Source organism: Podarcis filfolensis (assembly GCF_964270895.1).
Source record: "Podarcis filfolensis genome assembly, chromosome: 5".
NCBI lineage: Eukaryota > Metazoa > Chordata > Lepidosauria > Squamata > Lacertidae > Podarcis > Podarcis filfolensis.
Genome location: NC_139608.1, coordinates 63,238,957 through 63,257,305, shown reverse-complemented (window position 1 = coordinate 63,257,305; position 18,349 = coordinate 63,238,957). Strand labels below are relative to the sequence as shown.

At 45.1% G+C, this 18,349-nt stretch overlaps 1 protein-coding gene across 1 annotated transcript; it reads left to right on the top strand.

Moving 5' to 3' along the window:
- Positions 1-487: 487 nt before the first annotated feature.
- Positions 488-16,619, top strand: RPP30 (ribonuclease P/MRP subunit p30). The gene is made up of 11 exons (XM_083615132.1): positions 488-613; positions 1,818-1,873; positions 3,664-3,720; positions 4,741-4,815; positions 6,332-6,403; positions 9,488-9,577; positions 10,300-10,416; positions 12,194-12,223; positions 12,773-12,810; positions 14,311-14,390; positions 15,831-16,619. The coding sequence occupies exons 1-11, from the start codon at positions 532-534 to the stop codon at positions 15,935-15,937; spliced, it is 804 nt and encodes a 267-aa protein (XP_083471258.1). The 5' UTR covers positions 488-531; the 3' UTR covers positions 15,938-16,619.
- Positions 16,620-18,349: the final 1,730 nt, after the last annotated feature.

Below are 18,349 nucleotides of genomic sequence, written 5' to 3'. Positions count from 1 at the left end.
AATGGGCAACCCTTGCAACCCCCAGACCCTCCTAGTTTCCCTAGTTTCCAGAGATGTCTTTGATTTAGAGAAGCCATCCTGGTTTCTGATTTGATCCTGGAATGTCCCACTTTTCCTTAGGATGTCCCTATTTTCATTGGAGAAATGTTGGAGGGTATGGAATTACCCGACCCCCAAGCCGTCTGAAGGCAATCCTGTACTGTATAGGTAATGGTGTGGGTTTTTTTTAATGTTTAATATTTTATGATGCTTTTACGTATGTTGGAAGCTGTCCAGAGAAGCTGGAGCAACCCAGTAAAATGTGTGGGGTATAAATAGTAATGGGGCGTCCCTATTTTCATCAGAGAAATGTTGGCGGGTATTCACCCCTTCCAACTCTGCTATGATTTTAAGCTTGGGTCGTCCCACAACCCCGCCAGCTGTGAGACGAGGGCGGAGGAGAAAGAAAGGGGGCGGAAAGACTACAACTCCCAGCATGCAGCGGGGCGCCAGGGCATTAGAAGCGGCGCTTCCCCACCACGTGGCTTCAACATGGCTGAGTTTGTGGACCTGAATATTCCCCACTTGGCGGAGAAGGCGTCGCTGCAGAAGCTGGTGGAGGCGGCAGCGCACCGTGAGTGGGCAGCGGGCAAAGAGCGAGCAGGGGCGGCGGGCGGGCGGGCGGGGAGGAAATGGCTGGCTCTGCACCCCCAGCTTGGCTCTGCATGCCCCCCTCGCGGGTTCGGGACGCCTGCCTTGCCCCTTGTGTCGATGCTCCATCTGCGCTTTTGGAAAGGATAACGCTTGGGGTTGTGTGCGCGCGCGCCTTTGCTCCACTCTTAAATTGGGACTATAATTATTTTTTTTAAAGCTACGTACAGAGTTTTTAATTGGAGTTGAAATCTTCATTCCGTCCTCCCCATGAGCAAGGACTTAGGCGCGCCTCTGCTCCCTCTCAGCCCGCGCGCACAGGCTCCGATCCCCGGGTGCGCGGGGATGATCATTTTGTTCCTCGAGACGAGATGGTTCGTAAGGATCTCTGGCGACACGTTGTTGGGCAGGACTTGCCTCGGTTTGCCCAGGATTTCAGGGTCGTCCCTAAATGGTCGGATTGGGGAAGGCTCCGCACATGCGCTCAGAGGAGGAGGAGCACAGTCCCTAACGCCGATTTTCTTTTTAAGAAGCCGAAGGAAGGCTTACTTTGATGGTACCTGAGAACTGGAATAGACCTGGTGTTAGCTCCTCAAAATCAGTGCAAGAATGTGTGTGGGTTTTTTTGGTAGGAAGGTTTCCTAGACAAGGATAGAAGGGTAGAAATAAAACCACTACAGCCGGGGAGCTTTTTGTCTGCAGGATGTGTTTTAAGAAACTGCTCCCTTCTCCCTCCCAGACCTAAGCTGAAATATGGAGCTGGTAGTTAGAGGAGATAATGTTTTTTGGGCTTCTTTTACTGAGTTACTGGCAGATCCTGACGTGCAACAAAGCTACGCTTGTTTTCGTTGTATCAAACGTGAGGAATTCTGTTTATTCATTAGAAGTATTTATACCCTGGTTTCCAGCCAAAAAAAGTATCAGACTTTCTTGTAAACAAATAAAACTAACTGCGTAACATATTCCCTGGTCTTGGATTTAGACTCTGAAAAGGACATGACACAAAAAGGAAAGGATGGAGAGGTGAGAGGAAAGCAAGCAAACAAACTCATACAATCCTGAATAGCAATTGCTATTGTTCCTCTGAGTTGTTCATCTCTGAACATGACGACTAAATTCTATCCATTGTTGCTGTTGTTTTAATTATTATTATTGTTATTAAAAATTGCCTGTGCTTTGCTTTTTAGTTGGCTATGCAACTGTTGCAATCAATTACGTCGTTGACTATGATGAAAAGAAGAAGGTAGGACTTTTTATTTTAAAACACTATAGGGGCTTGTGCAGGTGCGGCAAAGCAGACCGTTATAGAAACTTTGCTGAACTGAGAGATGACTGCAAAAGAAGTAGTGGGAGGGTTTATGCTAGCAGCGATCATGCTGCTAATTACATACTATACAGGTGTCCTTTCTTCCCTCTTGTATATATACTGAACATGCAGAAGAGGAACAAGGGCACTGAATTCACTCCAGAGGCCCATGTGTGTTAGGAGTCTTTTTCACATGCTCATTTTGCAGCTCTACCCAAATGCAGGACACGGGTGGCGCTGTGGTCTAAACCACTGAGCCTCTTGGGCTTGCTGATCGGAAGGTTGGCAGTTCAAATCCCCGTGACAGAGTGAGCTCCCGTTGCTCTGTCCCAGCTCCTGCCAACCTAGCAGTTCAAAAGCATGCCAGTGCAAGTAGATAAATAGGTATCACTGCAGCGGGAAGGTAAACGGCGTTTCCGTGTGCTCTGGCACTTGTCACGGTCCTCCGTGCACCAGAAGCGGTTTAGTCATGCTGGCCGCATAACCCGGAAAGCTGTCTGTGGACAAACACCAGCTCCCTCGGCCTGAAAGCGAGATGAGTGCTGCAACCCCATAGTCTCCTTTGACTGGACTTAACCATTCAGGGGTCCTTTACCTTTACCCTTTTACCTCTACCCAAATGGAGGAAGTCTTACCACCCCCCGTGTAAAAAAGGTATTGTGATTGTAGTAGGACACCCAGATTAATGGTAATTCAACTGACACATCGGGAAATAGGCTCAGCAGTGTGAAGAGTTTCAATAAATTCTCCACCCTCCCACTTTGGTTCATGGAATCGTTTTTTCTGGTTGATGGGCATGCTTACTTGGAGGTAAGCCCCACTGAACTCGCTTGGGGCTGCCACACAAAAAAAGGCTGCTCTAAGCCACTGGTCATTAAGTGTCCATGGCAGTGACAGTCAAACATAAACACTCCCGATTCCTAGCTGTGCTTCAGATTGGGCGGGAGATAAAAGTGTGCTTCGCATATGAGGAGGCTGGTGCTAAGTCTTTAAGAAAACTCTGAAATTCCATCTTGGCTGAAGTTGAACGTGCACCAGAAAACATAAATGAGCATGATCAGCGCATTTGAGCCATTAGTGCATTTCACTCTCGTCATCTTTCACATGAGCATGGATTTCACACTCATTAACTTGGGGAGGATTATGCCCAACCAGTGGGATGTGTATAGTTAAAAAAAAGGAATCGTAGAGCTGGAAGGGACCACGAGGTCATTTAGTGCCGGATTTCTTTTTTGCCCAACATAGGGCTCAACTGACTGAGCTACCCCAGCCAGTCTGAGTGCTTCAGTGGGTCTGATCATAAATGTGTCTGTATAAGCCCTGGTTTTCTTACATGTTGAAAATCTGCTGTTCTAATACATGCAGTTAGAGTTTCCTAGTTAGAAGCAAAAAAGCTGACTTGAAGCTGCAATCCTATATGCTCTTACTGGGATCAAATGCTATTAAACCCATTTGGACTCAGAAGTGAATAGACAATGTATAGGAATGCACTTTAAATGTAAGTCTTCACAACAAAGCCTTTTGCAACATATGTTTGTCAGGAGCTCTGGAATTTGGCCCTCCCGATACTTCTCCAGTCCAGCAAGCACAGTGTATAAAAGATCCCATTCATCTTAGTTTGGTTGCTACTTTACATCATTGTGTTTTTTAAAAAAATAGCTTCCTAGCTTTTGCTTACATGCTTTATTTAAAACAACTAAGCATGTTTGTGTGTTGTTTGTTTCTAGGAAATTGTCAAGCCATTGTCTCCCAAAGAATTGTTTACAGCCCTGCCTCTCGTACAGGTATGTCTAGATGTGTTTTACTAGCTATAATTTGTTCTCAAGGACATGTTTAGAGTATCTAATGAAGGCAGTGATGTGGGTTTTCTGGATAATTTCTGGATAACTTTTTTCTGTGGGGAATTTTTCTGGAAAAGGAGAGTCATTTGCATCAAAACATTTCCTATGTTCCTTATTTGACTTACGTACTTCCTTTGAGGTTTATTGTTGCTATTACTTAAAACGTGGAAATAGTAATAGTAGCAGCTGTACATTTTAGTACTGACTATGCAAACAATCCTGGGAACTGTAGTTTCTTTAGGGTGCTGAGAGGTGTTGGGAGACAGAGCTACATCTGATGGGAGGGCGTTCCACAGGGTGGGTGCCACTACCGAAAAGGCCCTCTGCCTGGTTCCCTGTAATTGACTTCTCGCAGTGAGGGAACCGCCAGAAGGCCCTCGGCGCTGGACCTCAGTGTCAAGACCAGTGTTACGTGGACTCTGCGGCCGCTCCCAGTCACCAGTCTAGCTGCCGCATTCTGGATTAGTTGTGGTTTCTGGGTCACCTTCAAAGGTAGCCCCACGTAGAGTACATTGCAACAAGGAAGCAGGGGGGTAATTAGCAGAAATGGTCGACTGTCTCACTTTCCATTGATGGATTGCAATTTAAGGGTAATTCTGAGTGAAGTTGTTAGAAGTGGGCTTGTAAGCAAGGAGCTGCTTAACTGCAGCAGTTATAAGCGTCTTTAGTGAAAACTAACTGAGTCTTCTCCACCAGGAGCAGAGTCCTTGAGTCCTCTGTGTAAGGTCTTATTACTTGACTATGAGCAGCACAGTTATAGCCCTTTTGTCTGACTAAAAATAGACCTTGGTTGCCAACACTCCTGACGAATTAAAGAAAGGGCAAGGATACAAGATTTGTGTGGGCACCAATTCTGAACACAGCATCATTCTTCATTTTTGTATTAATGATGAGTAGGAGGCATGTTGCCAAGGTTTCTGTTTCACTCCTTTTCCTCACGGCTGCTTCTCTTCTTCTTTGCAGGGGAAATCCAAGCCAATTAAGATTTTATCGAGGCTAACACTTGTTGTTTCTGATCCATCGCACTGCAATATTCTAGTAAGCTTATGATGCAGTTCACAACCTTTTCTATTTCACAGAAAGAAGAAGAAGAAGAGTGGCTTAGAATCTGTTGTGCTTTATAGTGATAGACTACAACTTTGCTGTAGGGGACGTGGGTGGCACTGTGGGTTAAACCACAGAGCCTAGGACTTGCCAATCAGAAAGTCGGCAGTTCAAATCCCCACAACGGGGTGAGCTCCCGTTGCTCGGTCCCTGCTCCTGCCAACCTAGCAGTTCAAAAGCACATCAAAGTGCAAGTAGATAAACAGGTACTGGTCCGGCGGGAAGGTAAACGGCGTTTCCATGTGCTGCTCTGGTTCGCCAGAAGCGGTTTAGTCATACTGGCCACATGACCCGGAAGCTGTACGCCGGCTCCCTCGGCCAATAAAGCAAGATGAGCGCCGCAACCCCAGAGTCAGCCATGACTGGACCTAATGGTCAGGGGTCCCTTTACCTTACAACTTTGCTGACCTCTGGAACTCTCTTCCACGAGAAATTTGAATGGCTCCCAATGTCTAAATATGTAGTTTTTTTAAAGTCTAGTCTAATTTGCAGACAGTGAAGAAATCCATAGTTCTTGAGTAATAAATGCTCCAGAATTGTCAGAAACTTAAGAATGGTTGGCAAGGCATGGAACATCACCACCACCTTCATAAATGTCAACCAAAGTTACTAGTTCACAATATAATTTTATATAATTTGCCTGCCAGCACATCTTTTAGTTATTTATGGAAGAAATGTCACACTGGCAATCTGGGGGGGAAACAGCAATAAAAACTTCTTTGTTTGCCCATTTGAAGACACTAACGTCTCTCAGGAAAATGGTTGTCTACAAGTCAACGTGCTGAAGAAGGAGCTTCAGCTTTTTGTAACTGGAGCTGGTCATGGCATCTCCCTCCCAGGCCAGATGAAAAAAGGCCTGCATCTAGCCAGTGTTGGATGGATCAACCAACAATCTGGCTTCCTTCATGAGCAGTGGAAAAACTGGCCTCACTTGCACACCATGGTAAACCAAATTTTCCATGGTTTACTTGGTAAACCAATTTACCAGGACTGTGCAAATGTGCCCACTCACAGAGGCATTCATCCTGCTTTGCTTGCCTCCAGTTCTGTTAGTACAGCGCAAGTCAAGGTTTGGCTTAGTGTATCATCTGAACCAGGTATCGTGGTTAAAGTGTTTCTTCCTCAACCAAGATCTATAGCCAAGGTTTGTAGTCTTAGCAGTGAGCCAACATGCTTGAAAACAGCATTTTCCCCTATAGAGAGAAAGCAGTTTGTATTCTAAACTCTTCGCTCCATTTGTCAACAGGGCATTTCTCCCCCCCCCCCCCTTTAGAAAGTGCCTTGGATTTAAAGTGCTGGAGGAGACACGTTGGCTACCAGCGGCTTCTTCCTGCTTTTTGTTGAGGCATTGGCTGAGATGGGCTATGGCCAGGCTTAAAGCACCAGCTTAAATGGCTAGTCTGAAAAACGTTCTTTTTTAATGTTACACTTTTTCTTTTTTCTGCCCTAGAGATCGACATCTACCAACATAAAATTTTATGACATCTTTGCTGTGTTTCCTAAGAGTGGAAAACTCTTTCATGTAAGTTTTGAAAATTCCTTCCCCCCACCCCCACCCCGAGCATTTGAATTGTGAAGAAGTTGCAAAACTCAGAAGCTGCTAATGGCACTGCTAATGCCTGATCCTACTCTTTATTTCTTCATGTGGTGTAGTTGCTGCTGTGGATCACAGGTCTGCCAATGGGCAGCTCAGTGATTGATGCCCAAGAGCAGGGGTCAGCAAACTTTTCCAGCAGGGGGTCAGTCCACTGTCCCTCAGACCTTGCCGGGAGGGCCAGACTATATTTTTTGGGGGGGGGAATGAACGAATTTTTATGCCCCACAAATAACCCAGAGGTGCATTTTAAATAAAAGCACACATTCTACTCATGTAAAAACACACTGATTCCCGGACCATCCACGGGCCAGATTTAGAAGGCGATTGGGTCGGATCCGGCCCCCAGGCCTTAGTTTGCCTACCCATGCCCAAGAGTGACTCTCCCCAAGGCACTTGCAGATTATTGACTCGCTCTGTGTTTTCGCTAAGACGGGCCTTCCAAAAGCTGCTCGCCTGTCAGTCATCTGACATCACAGTGATGTCAGATGACCCAAAGGGACATTTTTCCTTGGTGGCCACAGCTCAAGCTGCATCTGATGAGGAAGACTTCCTGGACTGGACATAACAAAAAACTGTAGCCGGACATGTGCTTCCTTCATATTGGCTTAGTAAGCCAAGATACTGTTGTCCAAACACATTTGTGAGGGGTTTGAAGTGTTCAAAGTGCTATATCGGGCTGAGATGTTTTGGGCCTACAGGCCACATTTGGCCCTTCAGACCTCGTATCCACTGGCCTTCTCTCTAGGCTACCCCCTTCACTTCTCTGCCTCCTCAAGGGCCTTGAACTGTGAGAGTGACTCTTGTTTGCTCTCCTGCATGAGAATCTCTGATGTAGCCTGTTGTACAGAGGTTGGAGTCACGTCCATTGTCCCAACCTTTTGTCTTTCCCACTGCAAGAAAGTTTATACCCACAAAGGGAATGCATCCCGCAGGGTTACATGCATGCTACTACTGCTTCTTGTAGCGATGGACAAGCAGGGATCTAATGGAGATTTCTGTTCTTTCTGATGTGAGGAGAGATTTCACTGAACGCTGCTTCTTGGGTGAATGCCAAGGCAAGAGAAAAAATACTGCTATTCTTTATCTAGCAACAATATGGGGTTTTAAAACTGTAAACGTACAACAGTTGCACACTGGGACAGGAACTAGTTGGATTTTCAAGTGATGTATTTGGTATGGAGAGCAGTCCTGTATCCAGCAGATGGCGGTGTTGTCTCTTGTTAAGGGAAGGAAATATTTTTTTCCAGAATAATAGGCATTCTTCCCCCCTTGCCCTCACCCCTACCCCAAGGTTTTCTTTTCTCTGCATACTTAGTATTTTAAATCCCTACAAGTCATGGAAAAATTGAGAGTTTGTACAAAAGCCAGTGGTTAAGTTTTCTTTTCTAACATCATCGTTCTGGACGAATGTTGGTCAGCTTTGTTGTTGCTGCCGCTGCAGTTTGAAGAACTCCCTTTCTTGTGGGTTTTGTGTCCCTGGCTGATGCAGATTCTGTTTAAGATTCCTTTTGATGGTGTGAATAATTATGTTGCCACGGTTTCAAGAATGGAATCAGCTGAGTTTTCTTTCTGGTGGCAAGGAAATTGCTAGCTGTCAAGCTTTAACACTGCCCTAGACACTCCCTGAGGGTCCTTGGACAAACTACATCCTCTGTCCTAACCTCTCTTCTGCAATGCAGGGTTATTGTAAGGATCACGGTATGTGACGCTCAAGAGGGGAAAACCCATAGATATACTATGTTTTGATATTATACGAAGGGAGTGTATGTGCTCTCCAAATTCTCTGGAATATAACCTTTTTTAGTTGGATTCCTCCTTTGCATTCTGAAAGTTTGCTCCAGGGTTTTACATACCATCATTAAGCATATGAGATCTCTGCTCTTTCAATGCTGCTCTGATTAACCCCTTTCCGCCCTGACCTCAACATGCAATGTTCGAAGAATACACTAGGTCCATTGCAAGGGATGAAGAACCTGTGGTCTCCCAGGTGCTGTTGGGCTTCGTTTAGTTTATACAGTGGTACCTCGGGTTAAGTACTTAATTCGTTCCGGAGGTCCGTTCTTAACCTGAAACTGTTCTTAACCTGAAGCACCACTTTAGCTAATGGGGCCTCCTGCTGCCGCTGCGGCACCGGAGCACGATTTCTGTTCTCAACCTGAAGCAAAGTTCTTAACCTGAAGCACTATTTCTGGGTTAGCAGAGTCCGTAACCTGAAGCGTATGTAACCTGAAGCATATGTAACCCGAGGTACCACTGTATACCGCTTCGCATGTCAACAGAAATCTCTAAACAGCTTGTATATCTCAAGAAAATGGTGCCGATATAAGAAATGCAGTTCGGATTCTGCATTCTGTACCTCACAGCAGTTCCGTATTATAAATTACATAATTAAACAGTAATAAATGTTTTTAGACAATGTACATTTGAAAAGACAACTTAAGAGCCACAAAAGCAGATCCTGTGGAAAACATCAAAATGCAGCATAATTATAGTATAATATCTTGGAAATCTCGTACGTCTTATAAAAAGAAACACATAATCATACCGTCTCCAAAATCACAGTACACAAAACTATTAACATAAACACAACAACCCCCACATACACTTGATTCAACCATCGGGCTCTCCGTACGCCCACCCAATCTACTCAGTTCTCGCTTCAACGAAACCCTTAAATTTTCAACTAAGAATAATCAACATACGGAATAAAAGCAATCCAGTAAAAACACTTATTTCCATCATGTGAAGATGGGAGCTGACAATGTTGGGTAGGACTGATGGGAGCTACCATTCAACCATGCCTAGAAGGCCACGGCTTTCCCCATCCCTGGTCTGGAGTGGAGTCCTTGAGTGCTAGCTCTTTCCTTGACACTTGGGCAACAATTGCTTTCCTGTCAGCTGTACTTCTGCAGGGCACAATACTAGAACTTGTAGGGAAACTATGCATGTATGTCAGTGTCTGCCTTTTTTTAAAAAAAGTAACCCTCTGCTTTCAAATTTGCAATACAGGTGGCCTGCACAACCTTAGACGTAGATATTGTGTGCATCAACGTAACAGAAAAGCTGCCGTTCTACATCAAGAGACCCTCTGTGAATGTGGTAAGGTGGCCAGCAAATGTTGTGCGCAGTCCTGACATTCCTCTTCTTTCTCCTTGTGTTTTTCTGCTTGTCCATTAGCAGTTTTGTCCTCTGTGCAGAAGCAGGTCAGGTGTCCTGTTAGAAACACAGATATATAAGCCCAGGCACCCAATGGATTCTTAAATCAGGGTTACAGCTGCCAAAACCGAATGCCTGGTTGCACATTTGGGGGCCAAGCAGCTCAAAGTTTGTATTTTTCAATAAGACTTTTTTGGTTCCTGAAATTCATTCTGATTGGGCAGGTAAAATATAATGGATAGAATTCTGCAGTAATTAAGCAGTATATAAATAGCATTAATTAATTAACAAGGTGGGCATGAGGTTTTGTGTCACTGCTTGGACTTTTATACACCCTGCTAAAATCCAAATTCTCCTGTTGGAAAAAAAAAAACAGAAGAAGCAATACCAGATTTGCAGAGGTGTGGAATTGCCAAACACTTTACAGTTTGGAAATCCCAAGTACGTGAGCATGGAATACTGTGTCCTTTTTATGTTATGTGTATCAGAGGAGGAGGAGGGACTTTTGCTTTTCTAGAGAGCCATTAACTTTGTCCCACTGGGTGCCTCTGCTTTTTGGAGGAGATGAGACAGCAGGGAAAACACATCACTAATATACAATAGCTGTGAGACGTTGACAGTGTCAAACTCCCTTCAGCTTCTGTTTCCTTTTCTTTCATGTGAAGGCAATAGATCGAGGCATCTACTTTGAACTTATTTATGTGCCTGCCATCAAAGACTCCACAATGAGGAGATACACGGTTTCAAATGCGCTCAGCCTGATGCAGATCTGCCGAGGGAAGGTGAGGCTCAAAAGGAGCAGGTTTGCCCCACTTCTTTTTTGTCAGAACTTTTTTCCCCCATGTTGTTTTGAATTAAGAATAGGCAGCTTGAACTGTTCCCCTTTTCCTTCTGTTGGTCTTCGATCACCGCAGCAAATGATCCTTGTTTGAGAGCTCGGTGTGACTGATACGTTTCTGACTTTGCAAACTTTCTCGGGAAAGCTGTGGAACTCCTGAAGGAGGGCAGACTATTAACATCAGATTGCCTGTTGAAGGAAGGGGAGAGGGGAAATGTCTGGGTCACTGCCCCTTAACAAGAGTGTCTTCTCAGCAGAATTTGGGCCATCCTAAAACAGGAGCCTTGAAATATGTTTGGGGCTCCGGTGGGGAAGGTTTCAGGAAGAGGGTGCTTTTTATTAGCCTCTGTGAAACCTTCCATCTCTGTCAGAACAGAACCTCAGCACTTCATGGCTATTTTTTGGCGTGGGGGAGGTTGTGGAGAGTAAGAGAAAGAAAAGAGGTCCTCCATCGCTTTCTTTCCTACCTATTTAATACAGGAAAGTGTTTGGGGTGGTTGTTGTTGTTTTAACCGCATGGTGCATACATAGCCTGCTGCCATCCTAAGAGTAATCCACAACTTCGGGAGATTATAAGATTTGAGTAGGGGACCTTAGGCCCTTCAGATGCTGCTGAACTACAACTCCCATCAGCCCCTGCAAACATGGCCGGTAACCAAGGATGATGGGGATGGTAGTTCAGCAATATCTGGGGGACACGGTGTTCCCCACCCCTTCTCAAGTAGACCAACCCCTCCCCCTTTCTTCTGCTTCAGCTAAGATGCTAAATATTGCATAGGTCCTGAAAGCCACAGAGAATGGGTCCTGTGCTTCTTACTTTTAATTGGCAGACCAATATTTGTCTGCATGCCTGTGGGGTCAAGCAAAGTTCTGTCTTGTGTGGGTGGGGGCCCATTTCATCCCCAGCTGATGGGCCCCAGACTACCACCCCCCTGCCCATGACAAGCAAAAGCAGAATGGGTGCTTGTTTTGTTCATCATTTTGTTCTTGCCGGTTGTGGATGTTGTGGTTTTGAATTAGGATGAGTCAGGTTTGCATTAAATAATGTAACCCATTCCAGTTTTTTCTGAGAATATATTCTCCAAAGTCCATGCCATGTTTTGTATTATTTATAGCCCACTGTTCCCTTCCAGAGCTGAAGCAGCATAAAGTGATACCTCGGCTCCCAAACGCCTTGGGAGTTGAGCGTTCCAGCTCCCCAATGATTGAAAACCAGAAGTTAGTGTTCCGGTTTTCAAACATTCTTTTGGAAGCTGAACGTCCGATGGGGCTTCCGATTGGCTGCAGGAGCTTCCTGGAACCAATCAGAAGCCGCGATTTGGTTTCTGAAGTCGAATGGACTTCCGGAACAGATTCTGTTCAACTTCCGGAACAGGTACGGCTGTATATGGGTTCTGCCCCACCCACCCCAACACATAGGCATGTACATACACGCACTATTTTATCCTTACGACAACCCTGCGAGGTAGGTTAGGCTAAGCAAAAGTCACAGCCCCAAAGTCACCCAGTGAACTTCATGACTAAGGAGGGCTTTGAACCGTGGCCTATTAGCTCCTACTTCACCTCTCAAATCTCTGCAGCACTCAGAGGGTGTGTGTATATATAATGTGCCATTTTGTGTCCACATGGTGGTTCTGCATTGGGGGAAGCCTTTCGAAGAAGAAAGAGAATGCGTTCAGAAACTTCCACTAATTAGTTTTTTGTGTCGCCTTATTCCCTAGAATATAATTTTATCCAGTGCAGCAGAAAAGGTAAGTGAGTGAGTGTGTGTGTGTGTGTAATCCTGCAATGCCTAATGGGTGCTTCACATTCGTGCTTCATTGGAGGACTTGGGTTGCCTACAGAAAATCCCGAGTTTGATCCATGGCATCTTCCATTAGAACTGGGGTTGCTTCCTTTCTAAAATCCTGGAGAGCTGCTTCCAAGTCATTGAAAACAATACTGAGCTAAATGCGCCAAGGATCTGACTCTGGTAGCTTCCTGGGTTCCTTTTGAATGATCATCCCTTTGTATTTATCTTTTGCTAACCAAGCAGCATTTGCACACACATGTCTTCCCACACACTCCATTTCGTTTGGGGAAACTCACATAGCCTTTACCTAAAATTCGGTATTTCTTTGGGGTTTTTTCTAGCAACTCCTAGGCACGGCTAATCCCTGGTCATTGACCAGGCAGACTCAGACCAATGGGGCTGGGAGTCCAGCGTTATTTGGGGGCCCAAGGGTGAAGAACACTGCCCTAGCGTATACAATTGTGTATTTGTCACCTAGCATCCGTAATGGCTTTCTCTTCCGTTGCAGCCTCTACAACTACGAGGTCCGTACGATGTGGCGAACCTGTATCCTTTTCAAGTGTGTTTGTTAGGACCTTCAGAACTTCGCTGCCTGAGATACAGCCGTTAGTCTCTCCTTGAAAGGATAAAACTGTCAGCAGCAGAATGCTCATAAATGATCCTGCTTTTTGTGAGAGGAGTGAAAGGTCAGTTTGTTTGGAGAGGAAATAACGCAAGAGAGCCCAGAGACAAGGAAGGGCTGTGTAGCGATGGCAGAAGACAAGTTGTGAGGCTGAAGCAGTGCTAGGAGGGTGAGAAAGTAGCTGAAGGAAATGGAGGAGGAAGACAAAGCAGTGATTTGAAAAGGAGGGTGTCTGCGAAGGGTGGTGTAGAGGGAGCACGGAGCTGAAAAAGAGAAGGACTAGAGAGGGAAGGGCGGAAATAATCTCCTTAGGTTTTTTTTGCACAGTGAGCCAAATGGGTCCTGGCTGACAGTGTACCTTCAGGATTCAGCAAGGACAGATTGATAGTTTGGGGTTGGGAGTGACATTCAACATTTTCTCTTTTAAAAGCCCTTTTTAAAAACAATACAGTGGTACCTCAGGTTAAGTACTTAATTCGTTCCAGAGGTCTGTTCTTAACCTGAAACTGTTCTTAACCTGAAGCACCACTTTAGCTAATGGGGCCTCCTGCTGCTGCCACGCCGCCGGAGCACGATTTCTGTTCTCATCCTGAAGCAAAGTTCTTAACCCGAGGTACTATTTCTAGCTTAGCGTAGTCCGTAACCTGAAGCGTCTGTAACCTGAAGCATATGTAAACCGAGGTACTACTGTACAATCCACACACAGATATAACAAAGTGGAAAACAGAATACCCAACCCATAATATTACTAGAATAATGGGCAAGGGTTGCCAGATAAGATAAGGCATTCTAAGAAAGTTTAGAACATCCCCACTGTGTGCAATATCCTGTAAATGCTGCAAATATATATTCTTCTGATGCTCGGTGGTCGTATACTAGCTTACTGTAGTCATACGGTGTTCTTATATTTGGTTGTTGCATCAAAAATACTAAATGAACAGAAAGATCCCAACTTGCCTAGCTAACCTTGAAAATGAATCTGTATTTAAACACCTGTGACCAGAGAAGCAGCTAAGTGGTTCAGATCATTGTTTGGAATATAGTGCCACAACCACCCCAAGTTAAAATATTGGTGTGGCCGACCTGTGGCCCTCTAGAATGATGATGCTGTCTGTGCTGGCTGGGAGCTGGAGACAAATAGCAACCGGTGGTGGAAGTTGTGGTTTTGACAACATCAGGAGGGTTGCAGATTCCCCACCCCTTTAATTTGACAAGTAGTTTTGTCAGACAGGTTATTCTGATTTCTGTCCTCTCAATAGCTGGGGAGCTGAGAATGATTTGATCATGCTGAACTTTGACAACTTCAATACTCTGTCCTGTGTGCCACAGTAGCTTTTGTAGGGTGGTAGAGAAGCTGTGCTTAGCTATGCCTCAAGCATGTTTTGCCCTCTTTGTGCTTGAATATCCTTAACGAAAGTGGAAAGAGGGTGGCTGTTTGGCCTGTCTGAAAGCAATGCCAAGGCAGCAGTTTCTACGAATGGCCGAGCAGTCCTGCTTCATGGAGGTAAGCTGGAACAGTAACTGGGATAACGAACGTATTTGCAAGAATGTCCACAGTTAACAAATCTGAAGAAGTGTGCATGCACACCGAAGCTCATACCAAGAACAAACTTAGTTGGTCTCTAAGGTGCTACTGGACAATGTATGTATATGTATTTCTACTGCGTCACACCAACACGGCTACCTACCTAAATCTAAGCAATGTTTTCATAACGTCTATTTAAAAAGTGCAATGTGGGCTTATTGTAACATATTAAAATCACAGGGGGGAAATAGTATACCTGCGCTAATGTAAAACTCTAGCTTTATTTATTTATAGTATTTCTACCCGCTCGTCAATGAATGTGTTCAGTCCCAAAGCAGGGAACAGAAGTCATAGGAAAAGTCATGGGGGGGCAAAATACATAAATTACAAAATCGTATAAACAGGTCCAAGAAACAATTTAACCATCTACCATAAGGTAAACAAGCAAAACTACAGCATCAAAATTATTTCCAATTTAACCAAACACCTAGGTAAAAGTAAATAAAACATTCAAGCAGATTGAAACAGAATAAACAACCGGTGGTTTGAGAAGCAGTTTCCACCCGATTTTCCCACTTAATGCAGCCCAACCGTTCCTTCTCTGTCCATCACACAAAGTGGGCCACACTCTGTGCCAACAGATTCTCACTCTGTGGCTTTTGAGTAGCTTAACATCTTTTCCCCACACCCTCCACCCATCCAGGCCCTCACCCTGAGTGGTATAAATGGTGACAGAGCACCTTTTCTGGTTTTGTTGCAGTTCGGCATTTAAAACGCCGTGTTCCCTAGACTAGGATTGCTTGGCACAATGCACTCAGAAGTTGTTGGAGCACGGCTCCCCTCATCTGTGACGTTTGGGAAGTTTTAGAGTCCCAATGACAGCTGGAGGGCCACAGGTTCCTGGCCTAGACTACTGTTCTGGATGAGCAGGGGATGTGTCAGCACTGCCTTCATTTAAATGATTCCAAATAAGTGCTTTGACTTTATAGGTCTGCGGAGCTTGGGAGTGTGCAGAATGTTTTGTGCTGACCTAGTTTCTAGGGCATCTTGCAAGAGCCAGTTGAGTTGCCCTGTTCACCTGCCCAATTAATGATGCAAAGGCTGCCTATCTTGCCTGGTTATAGCTGACATACCTGTATGGGTCTGTTCATGTGCCGCATTTCATCTGCTCAGCATCCATCTGGCCCTTTTTTGATAGCAAAACGCTGCCATGATGGTGATGGTGGCAGTTGCCACTGCAATGGATCAGCTCCCTTAGTTGTACAGGTGTGGCCTCCTTGGTTGAAGTCTCTATAGCACAGTGGTGTGCAGCCCTTGCCTTGTGCACTTAGCCGTGCCTCGTTCCGGGTGCCGTTCTGCAAGCCAGCAGCTTGTGATTCGGGGATCCTTTCTAAATGTCTCCCTCCGTTTTGATTTCAGAAGCCCGGAAGACTGCCTCTGGCGTAGTGTACACCAAGAAAAAAACCCGAGCCGCAGAGGAAGATGAGACTACTCCAGTCAGTAAAAAAGCCAAGACAGCTTTGTGAGAAGAAGGCTCTTTTCAGGGGAGCCATCAACCCCCAAACCTCTCAAATACCCCAGTTGCGTGGCTTGATGATAATAGGGTGCTTTATGAATTGACAATTCATTGTGGGGAAGCCTCAGTGGAGCGACTTGACTGTGGACACCAGGGCAGAAGATAATGTTCCATGGCTTCCCACTGGAATAGGAATGGGAGATTGCGGACACTCTCTTTTATGATGAAGGCTTTTGTACTGAAGACTTGCTTTATTTTTTACCAACCCTTTGTTTGGTAAGTTTCTAGGACTCGAATCTCCCCAGATGCGTAATCACCCTGATCGCTATCAAATCAGTTCATGCACGCACACACAAATGATTGCAGAGTTTTCCTGGCACCTGACCACCAAATTAAAGTCACAGGTTGCAACTGTGAATTCCAAACAGTGGAGCTGTGAGCATATTCTATTGTTTGTGCCCAGGGAAAGAAGTTGCATACTCTGCAGTGGGAGCTGAGGTTATACGTTTGCTAACTGTTCCTTATGTGTGTCTATAGTAGGGAGACCTGACCATCTGGAACATTTTGGGCAATTTGCATTAGGTGCTGTGCAACTAGAGTGGTTTCCACTGCTGTTGCTTCTACGTTTTTAGCTGTTTACGGAACAGCAACAAACCTGCTGCACCACTGGTAAATTTCAATGTTTTTCTTTAGCGTGGTCTGCCATTTTCCTATCTGCACCTGTGGATGAGTGTGCTATCCATTGCCTGATGTATTTGTCCCCCCGCCCTCAGAACTATTTGAACATGCACAATGGTTGTTTCACATCCTGAGCAAGGGCATAATAATGATGATGATGATGATGATTTATTTATACCCCAGCCACTCTAAGCGGCTCCCAACAGAATATTAAAAACACTGTAAAAGATCAAACATTAAAAACTACCCTAAACAGGGCTGATTTCAGGTGTCTTCTGAAAGTCAGATAGTTGCTTATTTCCTTAACATCTGATTGGAGGGCGTTCCACAGGGTGGCCGCCACCACTGAGAAGGCCGTCTGCCATTGACTAACAAGATTGTTGCCTACGCATATAAGACACAGCTTACTTTCTGCCCAGCTGAAACTGCAACAGCCATCTTCACCTTGACGGGAACAAGAGAATTAAGACTAGGCTGGTGCTTTCTGTCTCATTATCTTGGAATGTCTATTCTTCCACGTCATGCCCTTTTATCTTCAGTTTCCTAAGGCAAGTCTGTAATTGGCTTTCCCCCCAAAGGTGTGTGAGGGGGGAGAGAAGTTCTAAGAGCTTTTCTTTTTATTGCGTTAAATTAAGGGTTTGAATTAAAAGGATCTGCCCATTATGACACTAGCAGAACTGTGCTCTGGAACACAGGTTGCCGTCCAAAGGAGACAGAGTGGGGGAGGGTGGGCAGAGGCGATTTCATCCAGAGAAGGGATGGTTAGCAGAAAAGTTCCGCTTTTCTTCCGACTAGGATCCAAGGCCAGAAGCAAGCCTTCCCAGGAGGAAATCAAGTGAGGGTAGGTCAGGCTTCCTCAGCCTTGGTCCTCCAGATGTTTTGAGACTACAATTTCCATCATCCCTGACCACTGGTCCTGCTAGCTAGGGATCATGGGAGTTGTAGGCCAAAAACATCTGGAGGGCCGAGGTTGAGGAAGCCTGGGATAGGTGGTTTTGGAAGCGAGTGCTCAGCCCTGTTCCTTCTGCTTCTCCACTTTAAATTGCCCCTAATTCTCCTCTCAGCACCAATGTATGCTCTCTCCGAAATTTGTATATTCTAGCACATGGGTTGGGCTTCCCTTGCATCTAATTAGATCCCCAATAGCAAAGAGTTTGAAAGGGTTTGCATTGCAACTACATTGTGTCCCAAAGGCCTGCTCGCTAGTGCCACTAATGATATTATTATTATTATTTGATTTAATTTCATTTATTATATACTGCCCTTCATTGGAAGATCTCAGAGCGATTCACAAGATAAAGGAATGGCTGTTTGTGGGCTGTGGCCCTGAAACTCTCAACAGGAATGCCAGCAAATACCGTCAGGATTGCTTATTACCAAGTAGCTTCAGGTGTTGCTGTTACAGCTTCAAAAGTATTTCATATTTATTTTGCAACTGACGTGCATCGCCGCCTGAAACTCTTGCCTTGGCAGAACCGATTGGGCTTGGCTTTGATCTCTGAGTAAACTAAAAATCATTCAGAAATGTTTACGTTGCAAAGTGTGTGTGTGTCCTCTTGCCACTGACTTTTCCCCCTTTAATTCAACTAAGATGCTACTTGAGCTTTATGGGTTATAAAATGGTCTGGTGGTAAGTTTCTATAGAATCCGGACCTGAGCTAGACAGTGGGAATGGTTTGGGATAGGGCTGTCTTAGTTCCCTTCAAGTCATTGAGAAATGTGACATTTGAAAATTCTTCCCCGG